Here is a 13,112-nt window from a genome sequence, read left to right on the forward strand (position 1 = left end):
AAATAAAAATAAATTTTTTTGAGGCATTGCTTTTCTTACTTCATTATTTTGCTTTTGCTTTGGTCTTAGTACCACTTGGACTTGCACATTGGCTATCACTCTTCCTAAAAACAATGGTTTGCACGGTTTGAGAGTATCTTTGGTTGACTCTAGGATAGAACATGCTAAGGTAGTCGTTTAGAACTATTGGGACCTTGAAGTCGGATTCTTTTGTTTTTGAAAACTCGCAATCGTTCCCCTTTAGTGAATTTAAGCTTTTAGTGAGTTTTTGCCACATCCTTGTGCGACTTCATAGTTTTCAAGCCTTCTACAATATCTTGCATGAGAGGCATGGATCCTTGACTATTGCGAACCTAATCTTGAATCTTGACTCATAATTCTCAAACACGGGACCGAACCATCTAGGGAGAACAAAGGCATCTTTTCAAGGTGGTAATTTTTCTTTTTTAGGATAATCTTCATAATTTTTAGTTCTTGGGATTACAATTGCCTACTTGCTAACCATTTGAGTTTTTTCCCTTCTTTTCAAGCCACATCTTTAGAACTTTGAGCCTTTTATTTCTTTTTGTTCCAATTTTGGTTTTTGTGAAGCATATGATCATGTTCTTGGAGATTGTGGTATATGAGTTTGGATATTAGTTCTTATTTGTAAGCAAGTTTGTGTTTTGTATATCTTGTGAATAATGGCAAATGATAAATGAAAAAGTCGTCCATAGTTAAAAGAGGCAAGGACAATGAATAAAGTGAAAAATGAAAAATTGATAAAATAAGAAAAAGCAAAGCAAATTCAAAAAGCTTTGGCTAAAATTGATAAAAAAAGTGAAAAAAATGAAAAAGTTCAAAAACATTTTGATGTAAATGCTTCTTCCTATCTTACGAATTGAGGACAATGCTTTGTTCAAGCTTGGGGGGAAGCGTCTTACGCTTTTTGTATATATGATTGTGGTTATAGCTTTGAATAAGCTTGGGGGTGTTAGTTTGTTTTTGTTTGGTGACTACTTGGTTTTGGTGTAGAGATTTGGCCAATCTTTGCTTCACAACTTAGGTATACTACCAAATTCTAAATTTTAAGCCTACCCTCAACCTTTTGCCCTTACGTTACAACCTTTGGGAAAGCCCTTTAGACCTAGTGGTTGAGTCATATACCGAGGGAGGGCATTATGAGTTAAAGCCTAAGGAGAGGGGATGTAAGGTCAAGATGTCGAGAAAACCTCAAATCTATTGTTTTTCCGGTTCCTTCGAGGAACTATAGAGATGCTTGCTAAAAGAAGATTTGAAGCTAGTTGGGAAAATGGGCTAAAATTGTTTTAGATGAAAGTGAATTGCGTTTTGGTAGTTCTCTATACTTAGCATGTCCTATGTTTCAATCAACCCTCGATATCTTAGAACGTGATTACCTTTGTTGTTTTAGAAAGTTTGATATCCTCTCGTGTTTTGACCATGTGCAAAAGTCCATTGTATAAGCACCTCTTTTCCTTTTAAGTTTTAATTTTCTCTTTTCCCTTTTATTTCTTTGCCTCCCTTTTCACTTAAGAGTTATGGGTTAATCTCTTAGGAAACCCTTACGAGAGCATCACTCGCCCTCTAGAGCGATCTAGAGGTTTAAATGGCTTGTCAATTGTTGCTAAAATAGACCGTGATTCCTACGAAAGTGAGTTAGTGTATATTCTTTTATTCTCTAGTCTTTCTCATTTCTTGCTTGCCTAAATAATGTCATCATTTTCCTTTAAGCTTCATTTTGTTTTGCTCAAGGAAGAGCAAAGGTTTAGCTTGGGGGAATTTGATGAGTGTCATTCATGGCACTCTTAGGCTAGGTTTTCTTTGTAGTTTTATGCTCATTTTTAGTCTTTTATGTCGTGGTTTTGCATAATAATGCTTATTTTGCATGTTTGTGCATAAGTTTAGAGAAATGTGTGCTTTTGATGGTATTCTTTCTATTTTATTCATTTCTCGGTAATCTTTTCTCGCTTCTTCATTTCTTTGACTTGTTTTGTAGGTGTGTTGAGTTTCCCGAGGTTTAATTATCAAGAAGGAAGCTCGAGCGCATTCAAAGAAGTTGATGGAGCTAAGTTCGGGAATCCAAACATGCAATTCAAGCTAGCTCCGCAAGCACGAGAACCTTGGAAGCAATGCTTTGGCTCGAAGTGTTCAAATGCTTGGAAGATAAAGGAGCTACCCTTCTCACGAGCATCGCCTCAAGTGCACCAATGATAGGGATTCTCGGGAGCGCGTAGATCGATCGAGCAAGTGAACGAGGCAAGGCCACGAGCACCAAGCAGGGGTGCGCGCAGCGTAGGTGGTGCGTGCACGCAGACCCACCTGTGCGCGCGCGCGGCCTGGTGGTGCGCACGCACCAGGCGCCCCGTTCCCCTTCGCTCGATTTTCTATATATACCCTTAGACTTTTACTTTTTCGGGGGGGACGACTTATTTTGTACTTGACACTTATTTTCCAGAAATAGTAGAGAGAGAAAGTAGAGAGAGAAGCTTAAGATTACTAGATTGTACTTGAATTTAATCTTTGATTTCAACTTGATCTTGGATTTCTTCTTCAAATTAATGAAAATTTGTGAGATTTCTTTCCTTTGAATTTACTTTTATTGCTATTTCCTTTAATTCTTGAATGTTTGATTTGAATTCCATTCTTTGCTTTAGAATTTGTTGAGTGATTGAATTTCTTCTTGATTAGACTTAAAATGAATATGATTGTGATTGAATTTATTTTGTTTCTCAATTTCACCATGATTAGTGAGTAGATTAGTTGCTAGGGAGAAGGGGAAGCATGCTTGATTGATGATTTTTGCTAGTTGATGATCCTTGATTGATTGAATTGTTGCAATTAAATTGGTTGACATAGTTGTGCATGTGATTAATTAGACTAGGAGTGATCAAACTATAAGATTAATCTAGATTGCATTGCAAATTTCAATGACATGAACCCTTGATTTGAGAATTGCTTTAATTGATTGAATTTGATTGTGATTTTCCTAGAAAGCCATTCATAGTGAACCTTAGCTTGGCTTATAGGAGATAGCTTTTGAATTTTTTTGGTTGCAACTATTGTTTGTCCTTTGTAATGTTTGGATTGATTGAGTGATCCTTCAATTAGCATAATCATTGAGCTTGCATGTGGAACCTATATCCCTAGTGTTTAGTATATTGAATTTCTCGATTTACCTAGCTTTCTCGATACCTTAGTTACCAACCCTATCTTTTTACAATCTTCGAAGTAGCTTGACCTAGACTATAGCTTGCACCTACTCATTCCTTTGGGTTCGACCCTTGACTTACCATATACTCGTATTAGGTTGGTCGAGTGTTTATAAATTTCGTTTGGCTCTAGAAAAGGGTAGAAAACGACCTACTTTTTCCTACGTCAAAAAATCAATAATTAATCAACAATTTACCAAAATACCCCTAGCATCGGAATGCCCCGAGCCAACCGAGTGCAAGGGGAACTTGGTATAGCAAGGCGGCTAGCATGCGCACCAAACTGAGCCCCTCAATACTTGTTTCTACGGTGGAGGTTCCCGAACAAGAAGGAGTCCATAAGTGTTCTAAACGAAGATCTAGAGAGGAGAAGTGGTAAATTCCCGAGCACTTAGATCAATCACCTTTGTTTTCTTTTTTAAATAACTTTTAATTAATCAGTGTTGTTTGATCACATTAAACGAAATTTTAATTAATTAATTCCACGTAGTATCTTGTGTTAAATAAAGAATAGAATTGAATAATTAATTGTTGATTGATCACCTAAGTCAAGGCGAATCTTGTTTATTTATTGTTCTTTTCACGAATATTGATTAAATAAGAATAACGACTTTTGCAATGTAATTCCTATATGATTGACGCTTGTAAATAAAATTAACTAACTTAGTTTTTAGGTATCACGTTGCATATATTGTTTGGTGATGAAATTGTGAAAAAGAAAGAGCTAGTAGAAGCCGTACTAGGGCTAGGATAGTGATTCCCCTCTAAAGGGAACGTTATTTTAATACCTTCGCTCCTGAACTCATTTCTGGTACACGTAGACCAATTTGGGCATGGGTAAACTTACGATTCGTGCCAAATATCCCTTGAAATCTACTTGGGAGAAAGGTATGAACGAGGTTTATGAGTTTTCCTAACACTCATTGGCGACTCCTACTTGTTTCTTACAAAAAAAGCGTAATGATAGAATCAATTCTAATTCAAGGTCCCCTAACACAGTCTGGAATTCAAATCCTAATACACCCTAACAAGTGTAAAGTCTTAGGCTTTTAAAGGGCCATGGGCATTTAAGGGGAAGGATCCCCTACGATGGGCACACCCTCCTTACACTTAGGGGGGTATTTATTTTATAAGTATTGTTTTAGTGTCTTGGTGAGTATAATGAATTGAGAGATTCATGAATAATCACTTAATAGGTTTAGGTACTCTATCATATGTATACCACATGAGTATTTTTTTGAGTTTTGACATGAGTTAGTTATGTACATTTTTCTTTTTGGTAATACCATGGCATTTTAGAACTTTTTTTTTTTTATCATTATTAGAGTATAATTTATTTACGATTTTCTTTATTTTATCAGTTTAAGTGTTGCAAAACTGATTAATTAGTTTGTTACATAAAAAACAAAAGAATTTAATATAAATATTTTCATTATTACCAAAATCTTGATATTTACAATTTAAATCCTTGAATTATATTTTATTTACTTTTTTTTATTTAGAAATTAACCCCTTTATTTTCCCATAAATACCCCCTAATTTGTTCATTTTAGGACACCAAAAAAATCCTACTAATTCTCTCTCTAAAATTTCTCTCTAAGGCGTTGGTGCTTCTGAAAGACATGGAAAACAACATAGAAGAAAAAAAATGGTTTTCTTTTTGTTCTTTTTTAGTGCAGAAGAGAGAAAATGGTAAATTAATAAATAATATTATTTTAATTTTCTTTGTAAAAGAAAAATGGTTAACCCAAGGACTTAACTTATTTAACCCAAGGATCTAACTTTTTTTTAATTGTAGTTGTTTAATTTTGGTCGGAAAAGTGAACATAGAGTGAAAAAAAAAGTGAGAAGTCCTTAACGGTGAAAAATGTGAAAAGTGAAGTCCTAATTGTATTATTAACTCTTATTAATCTTATTAATAAAAAGGAAAAAAAACATTTAATTCAACTCATTGCTTATTCTTATTCCTTGTTCTTCTAATTTAATAAGAAAACCCTAAAAATCTAAAACACCAAAATATCATGAATTTAATCTAGAAAAAATTACTTATCCTTTCATAATTTTTTTAATTAGAAAAAAATAATATAAGGAAAAAACATCTCTTCCTTCTGCCACTCAACCTCTTTCTCCACCACCACCTTTGTCGCCGCCTCCTCCGCCGTTGCAGTCTTTCCTTACATTACAACCACCGCCATTATGAGCCTAAAGAGTTTCATCGACCGAAGCAATTTTAATCCTAGATTCAGAAGTCCTTGTAATCGTACACCATTAGGGAACAATTATCACCATTATTGTTTTTCTTAACATTCCTAAACACCCTAAATTGCCATTGTTGATGCAAGCAATTGCGGGATGATGGAGGGACGATTGAGCGAAGATTTCGAAATGGGAAAATAGGTTTGTTCATTGTTTTGTTTGGGAGAAAGTTATGGAGGACGAACAAGAAGCAAGCACTGCCCTAAAAATTCTACTGTAATCCAATTTTCTCTCTCCTAAATTTGTTAATTTTCAGGTTTTGATTTTGAAAATTGTGGAAATATTAAGGAAGGAGAAGTTTGTGGTAATTTACTACGAGTAGAGAGAGAAGTCATTGGAGAAGGAGAGGAGGGAGTACGTTGGAAGCCATGGGAGAAGGGAGGAGAGTGAAAATCGGGGGATAATAGGGAAAAGGGGGAGAGAGACTGAGAGACTGTGTAAGCCATGAAATATAAAGCTTAATTTTTTTTTGGTTTTTAAAGAAAATTGTTGTTTTTAATTACTTTAGATTTTTTAATTAATGTTGTGTCAAAAAAAAAAAGATTTTTAATTAATGTTGATGGAAAAAACAATGCTATAAAAAATGACAAATAATGAAAAGATTTTTTTTTTTAAAATTAAATTCTGTCAAAAAAAACAAAAAAAAAAAAAAAAGAGTCATAGTTCCTAAACTTTTGCTGACTAGGCTAAGTCTCTCAACTTTTTCGTTAAAAACACTAAGAATAGTAGTTGAGGGATCAAAAGTGCACAAATAAAAGTTGAATGACTAAAAGACTAAAAGTGCATGATACAAAAGTTCACTAGCCATATTATACTTTACTCAAGTATTGACTATTGCGATGGATGCAGTATTATCAATATATCAATACAGGAAAGCGGAAAAAGCCGTGTTGGATATGGTCCAAATTAAAAGGAACTCCATCTGTCGTCAGGAAATTAAAAGGAATATCATCAAACATAATCGAATAACATTTGTGAGCCTCTTTCATCTCATCTCATCTCATCTGTGATCAACATCAAACCTCATCCGATCCCATGACATCAGGTATGGTGGCAGTGATGTCAGCATCAATTGCAACACGACCTCTCTTCACTGCTATTATGCCCAACAACAACTTCAACAACAGCTCACTCACACTCACTAATACTAAGTGTAGAACTAGAAGACTATCATCAATATGCTGTGAGGTGGCTTTGAGATCTGACTCCGTTGACCATGATGAAGATTTGAAGACCAATTTGGACAAAGTGGGGTGTAAGATTAAGGTGAAAAGGCCACTAAAAGTGTACCATGTTCCCAAATTGCCAGAGGTTGAATTGACTCCTGATATGGTTGGTGTTGTTAAGCAGTACGTTGGGTTTTGGAAAGGAAAGCGTATTTCCCCTAATTATCCTTTCAAAGTTGAGTTCTTTATCGATGTCCCCGGCCGCGGTTCGGTTAAACTCTTTGCTCATTTGAGGGAAGATGAATTCGATATCGTTTAATATAATTTCACTTATGTATGTATCAGCCTGTTTGTCAGTTGTATTGATGAATTGGAATACACTCTCTTTTTATCATAACTTCTAATTAGTGACTGTTATTAGGGTTTTATTTTTTGTTATGATTGCTTTGTGTGTTGATGACTATACGGAATAATCACTTCTTTTGATTCATGTAGCCGACCCTAGTTATGGGATTAAGGCTTTGATTGATTGATTGCTTGCTTTGTTTGTTGAATTGAATATGAATGTCTATATGTGTTCAACGGAATTTGAGGGGAACTGAATGGGATGTGAAAATAACTAGGTTTTATGTGAGTACAGCACAAAATGTGAATTTTAGGGCTTGTGAGAGTGATGTACACATAATTATTTTGTATAAGCGAGCTCTCGAGTTTAAGGTTACAATTTAGAGACAATGTTTTGTCAATATTGCTAGAAATTAAGGAATAAGGATTATGGCTGTGGTAGTTCATGTATGTGCTCCCATTAGATTTTGCTTGGTCCTATAGTGCAGTTGTTTCAGGTCTATGTTAATCAGAATTTAGGCTAAACAATCAAGTGTCGGACACAGAGATAGTATGAATACTTTGCATGATTTTGGTTCAGAATGAAGTGTTGAACTGTCATACTGATGTCCAAGTGTTGAGTACCTGACTTGGGTACTTGAGGTAAAAAGAAGAGTCTTTGACATGCTTTGTAGAAGTTTGGGATTCCCTTTCTGTCTGGTGATATGTTGACAGTGTAATATGAACTAGACAACTAAATCTGTCCAGAGGGAGTAGATAATAAGCCAACTGTGGCTGAGTATCGGTAGATATATGGTACGGTAGGAGTACTTTTTGTTTTTCTGGAGATTGAATTCTACTGTATGTGATCTGTGTTAAACAGTCAGTTGTTAATTTTCCTCTGGACCAGTTCTTAGCTTCAGCTGTTGTGTGCTGTACTTCGGGAATAATGTTACATGTTGCCATCCTGAACTTTTGTGTTCTAGGTTCTTCATGTGTGTGTTGTTTAACAAAGAGGAATACTACAGGATGCAAAATCTCCTAGCTTGTGTTGAAATCTATGTGAAAGGCTGAGAAATCTGGTGAGATCTCAATCTCCTGTTGACTTATCTGGATTATTTCTGATTTTTTTTTTCAAGCGCACTTCCCTGACCCGTTTCTATACAGTATGGCTAGAGAGATATCCAGCAGGTATCATATGTGTTTCTATGTAAGCAATATAATGCATAATTGTTCAGGATAACATATGATTTAAAGGACGCTTAGCTTTTCTAGTTGTTCAGTCACATACTGACATCATTATAAGCTAAAAGAGTGCTTCTTGAAGCCTCTAGTTATGATTTTTATATTGGTGCTGACCCAAAGTAGTTTAAGCGGTGAACTACTTCGGTCTTCTTTGTTTCTTCAAAATCTATTGTACATTTCTGATATACTTGGTGCACAATGTTGTGTGCTTGCAGGCACTGATTTTGTTAGTGTGTACACCTCATGAGCTGTTTAAGCACTGCAGGCACCGTTTTTGTTAGTGTGCACACCTCATGAGCTGGTTATGTGCTCCTCATTTACCGACATTCGTGCTGTACATAGGTCCTTGCATTTGCCCAAATTTTGTAGCACTGTGATCATATGAAATAATTATGTGTACTTGAAGAGGAAAAGGTGGTGGGATTATTTGCCTCCTAGAGATGCTGGTTGTGGCTGGAAATAGATGCGCGTGGTCAAATATATCTTCAAAAATGGCTATAATGAAAATAATTTGATAGCTGGTGAAAATAAGCCATACACATAGCTAGTGGCTATGCCTACTTGTGCCGGCAATACCTATTATTGAGCTGGTTAGTACCCATGCACAATTTCATCTTTTGGTTAATCATGTTGGGGAGAATTAACACAGGGCAAAGATTAGCCCGATATAATATCTGTTCGGACAATTCATGTCTTTTGTTTGGCAGTGCTTCTTAGACAGTTCCTCATTTGTTCTTTGAGTGTGATTACTCTCAAAAATTTTGCAGTCCTTAACTGGATTGGCTAAAATCTACTATTAATAGCTTCGAGACTTGGAGAGATGCGCTAAAAGCCTGTTGACCCTTAACAAAGGATGGTTCAGGAAAAAAAGTCAGTCAATCATTTAAATGTGCAGTCAGCTCGTCATAGCCTCGGTGTACAGCAGGCTGGAATAACACTCTGGTTCTCCCTGTCAAGGATGTTAAAAGGCTCAGGAACACTGTTAAATCCAGGATTTTATCTTTTTTCTAGACAGTGTAAGTTGCTGATAGTAGATGGCTATAAAATTTGTTAACTTGTGATTGTTTAATTAGTTTGGACTTTGGAGTATGTTCAGTTTTTGTTGTTGTTTGTTCTTTTGGATGCTAGGTGGCCTGGTCTGAATTTGTGTACCTATACATAATTGGTTCCTTTTCAGCAAAATTCTTTCCCTTGCTGATAAAAAAACAGAGAGATTATGCCGTGTGAAATAAAGATTGGCGTCAAAATACTTCCTCAGCAGTTACTCATACATTTGATTTGGTGTTTGGCGTGCAATGTCATTGTAACTCTCTCCTTATAACCAATGTTTTTGGTGAACGAGACAGGGCATCTCATGCTTTTTATGAAAATAAATTTGTAGAGCACAACAAATCTGAGAAAAATAGGTATTTTCAATACAAACTTTGTTGCTTAGTAGTCATTCTTGTGGGGAGTATTGTACAAGGTATTTATAGAAATTATATTTCTTAATCATATATTATATGTAAATAGCAGAGTACAATTGTTAAATTACTTGCAAGCTTAGTATCTTTCATTCTGTTATAAGGAATTGTTTAAGTCATAGTATGATCTTACTTCAGATACTTTAGTTGATATGTATACCAGTTGATGATCAAGGAGAGTACTTTTTGGATTATATGGTGATATTGATTTCATCTATAGCAAGTTCCATTACTTTTGTAATGGTTTTGGGATCTTGTAATGGTTTTAGAGGAGAAAATCTGTCATGATCAATACAAAAGTTGGTTGGTTCTTGAAGTTTAGAACTATGTTAAAATTTTTTTCAATTCATAATTTATTCAAAGCATCTCTTTTTGCTGCTGAAAATTTACAAGTATCTACTTATTGCTTACTAAAAATTAACTAAATATTGATGCTTTTGCACTTTTGATTTGTAGTTCTCGTATTTCGTCAGGATGTGCAGTGCTTGCAGCCTGAGACTTGGCATCAGTTTGAAATATTTGGTTACATTGTTGCTCTTTGCTTATGTTGTATTGGTCCGTCTTAGATTGGGTATTAGGGTACTTCTTATGTTAAATTATGCAATTCAGATTGTACAGCATATCACTCTGGTCTTATCTTAAAATTTTAATCACTTACTTAAAGTCTATTTGCTGGTTGTAGGACTGCAAGAGTTTTAACTTCTTGACCTATGAGAGCTTCCTCGTGCCAGAGATGATTTTCCACCCTGCGAATTTAGGTTTAGTACGTTTCATATTGCTTTGACATAACACAGTAGACAGTTCAATGGTTTGTCTTGAAGTATGAACTGATTGTATTATTTATTACAAAGATAAGGGAGTGAAATAAAGAACGTAGTAGGGGGAAATTATAAAGTTTATTTAAGATATCATTCTTTTATAGTGTGTTTGGATAAAAAATGGAAAAGAAAGAAGGGAAAGGAAGAGAAAAAGGAAGGGAGGGGAAAAAGCTGAGTTTTGCTTCCAAATCTCTCAATTGTTGGAGAGATTAAATTATTACGATTAAATCCCTTCATTTCCTTCCGTCCAAACAAAATGTTAAAGTTATTTTTTATCATCGAGAGAGAGAGAGAGAGAGAGAGATGTGAAGAGGGAGGAGGGAAGGGGAGGGACCAAGGAACAGAGTCACAAAGATCACATTTATAATCATTTATTCTATAAACATGTAGGAATAGTTTAATAATTTGGAAAGAATGTGTGAATGAAAGTTGTTTAAGGGTTTCTTGATATGTCCTGCGGGAGAATTACAACTCCAAGACAGGATCTGCTGGCGCCTGCACTTGCAATAAACGAATGCTCCGATTGTTAGGAGTTCCGCCTCTGACAATCAAGTAAGTAACTGTCGAAGTTGAGTAAAGTGCGAATAGTAATTCTCGGATCCTCAAATCTAGGAGATTTCACTGTTGTAAGAATAGATGAATAATGTAGTATTTGTAAGATGTAATCAATGTAAGAAAATGTCCCCTCCCAAGGTAATAAATTTCCTTATTTATAGGGTATGGGAGTGTGTGTCCTTCCGTAGGTCACTATAACCTAGAAGTTTGAACTGTGCCGTTTTGCGGCGCCTTGTGATTTGGGCCTTTTGAAGGCCGTCAATTCTCTCAATTTTGAGGGGTGCCACGTGTCTTATCTTGATTTGTTCCATCTGAACGCCTCATAGGGTGACACATGTCACGACCTGATTAGTCCATGTGTCTAGGATATTTTTACCCTAAATATTTGTCTTCACTGTGTCACGTGGCAGGCCACGTGGCACATGTGACACTTGTCAGTCATGCATAAGTGACAGTTAATTTAACCGTTTCACCTTTCTAGGGAAATTATAGGGATGCCCCTGGGTTTTCCCCTCTATAAATAGATTTTTACCCCCTTTATTTTCTCACTTTTACGAAAATTTTTAGAGAGAGATTATGTGATCATTTAGAGAGAGAAAGTTACTGCTGTCACATGTGTTTAATCCGCATGTATTACAATTGTCAACAATTCATTTCTTTTCTAAGGTAACCACGTCTTTCCCCTTCTTCTTGTTTATTTATTGCCTGTAATTGCCTTGTATTTTTAAAAAATGGTTTCACAAACACAGAGGACACGACCTAGGTTAGCTGTCAGTCGGTTACCTGGAACGGCAAAATCTAGGACTAGGAGTGTCGTATGCCCCTACTTGGACTCTCCCTTGCGTTTGTTCTCAAATTCGACCAAGTTACTCTATTTTAAAGGAGTCTGAGTACTGTCTGTGCGGGACACTATGGCCAGCACAAAGTAGATGACCCGCGAGGATTAGAGTGGCCGTAACCTTAGGGTGCCAGCTGTAGAAGTCTCTAACCATCCGCTCAGCCCTCCAATATGCTGGGTGACTCCATTTTAAATGAGTCTGAAGAGAGGTCTTGAAGTAGAAGTAGTACTTTCGGCTTTGTAAAGGGGCTGCTTTGCTCTAGAAGCAAAGAAATTTGACCCTGAGCAAGGGTCACTTCCCCTGGATGAGGACTTTGACGGTTCTGAGGCTTGATCAGAGTCGTATGTGTCGGCAGAAGAGGCCGACGCTGAATTTGAAGAGAGGGAAGGAGGAGAGATCTTTACCTCTGATAAGGGAGAGTTGGCCCCCTGTTTTCACCACATCTCTCCACACAGACGTCCATGCTCAAGAACCTAGATGAGTTCAAGGTCGCCCATGTAATACGATACGGCTATGAGATACATGTACCTGAGCTAGATGACACAGTCATCTGGCCGCATGAGTCTGGGTACGAGAATCAAGGCTTTGGCTGTTACGAAGCTGCCATACAAGTGAGCCTTAGATTCCCTCTGTATTTGGCTGTGGAGAAAATTCTTGATGGAAACCGCCTGGGTATCTAGCAACTTGACCCCAAGGCTTGGCTGATCATATTGGGGTATGTTACCACCATTAAGATGCTTAAGGAGAGCCGGGCTTCGAAGATTTTGCTGAGATGCACTACCTTAACAGTCAAGGCTCCTAAGGCAGGAGGCTGATACACCTTGACTACTCACAAGGGATACATAATGATCGTCTGCAAGGAATACATTGGAAAGATTGGAGAAATAGGTTTGTAATTAAAAGGAATGGTGTCCTTCGAACAAGTGTATTATCTCAATAGAGGGTTCAGAATTAAATAGGAAATTAATTATTCAGTAAAGTCAAGTGATCAGAATGCAATGCCTACTTGGAGGCCGCTTCCGATCAGTAATATTAATGTATAATTAATGTTACAACTTACTCTTGACTGAACCCTACTGGTCACATCCAATTGTGTAACCGAACAAAGGCGGCGAACTAATCCGAAGGATTAAATAAGTCGATAGAAATTTTATGAACTATCACGTCGGAATCCTAGCTCAGAGCGACGAAACCGAGCGTCAAGTGTCGAGTTGATTTCAGGAATCGACAAAGGCGA

At 36.5% G+C, this 13,112-nt stretch overlaps 1 protein-coding gene and 1 long non-coding RNA gene across 2 annotated transcripts; both read left to right on the plus strand.

The window, feature by feature from the left end:
- Positions 1-6,512: 6,512 nt before the first annotated feature.
- Positions 6,513-6,950, plus strand: LOC145565137 (ferredoxin-thioredoxin reductase, variable chain, chloroplastic-like). The gene has a single exon (XM_081625228.1). It carries the CDS (start codon positions 6,513-6,515, stop codon positions 6,948-6,950), a length of 438 nt encoding a protein of 145 aa, XP_081481354.1.
- LOC145562396 (uncharacterized) lies at positions 6,948-9,918 on the plus strand. Its single transcript, XR_014094368.1, has 3 exons — positions 6,948-8,790; positions 8,968-9,216; positions 9,329-9,918. It is a non-coding gene; the product is annotated as an uncharacterized LOC145562396 (long non-coding RNA).
- The last annotated feature ends 3,194 nt before the right edge of the window (positions 9,919-13,112 follow it).

The sequence above is a fragment of the Chenopodium album genome, chromosome 10 (genome assembly GCF_948465745.1).
Source record: "Chenopodium album chromosome 10, dcCheAlbu1.1, whole genome shotgun sequence".
NCBI lineage: Eukaryota > Viridiplantae > Streptophyta > Magnoliopsida > Caryophyllales > Amaranthaceae > Chenopodium > Chenopodium album.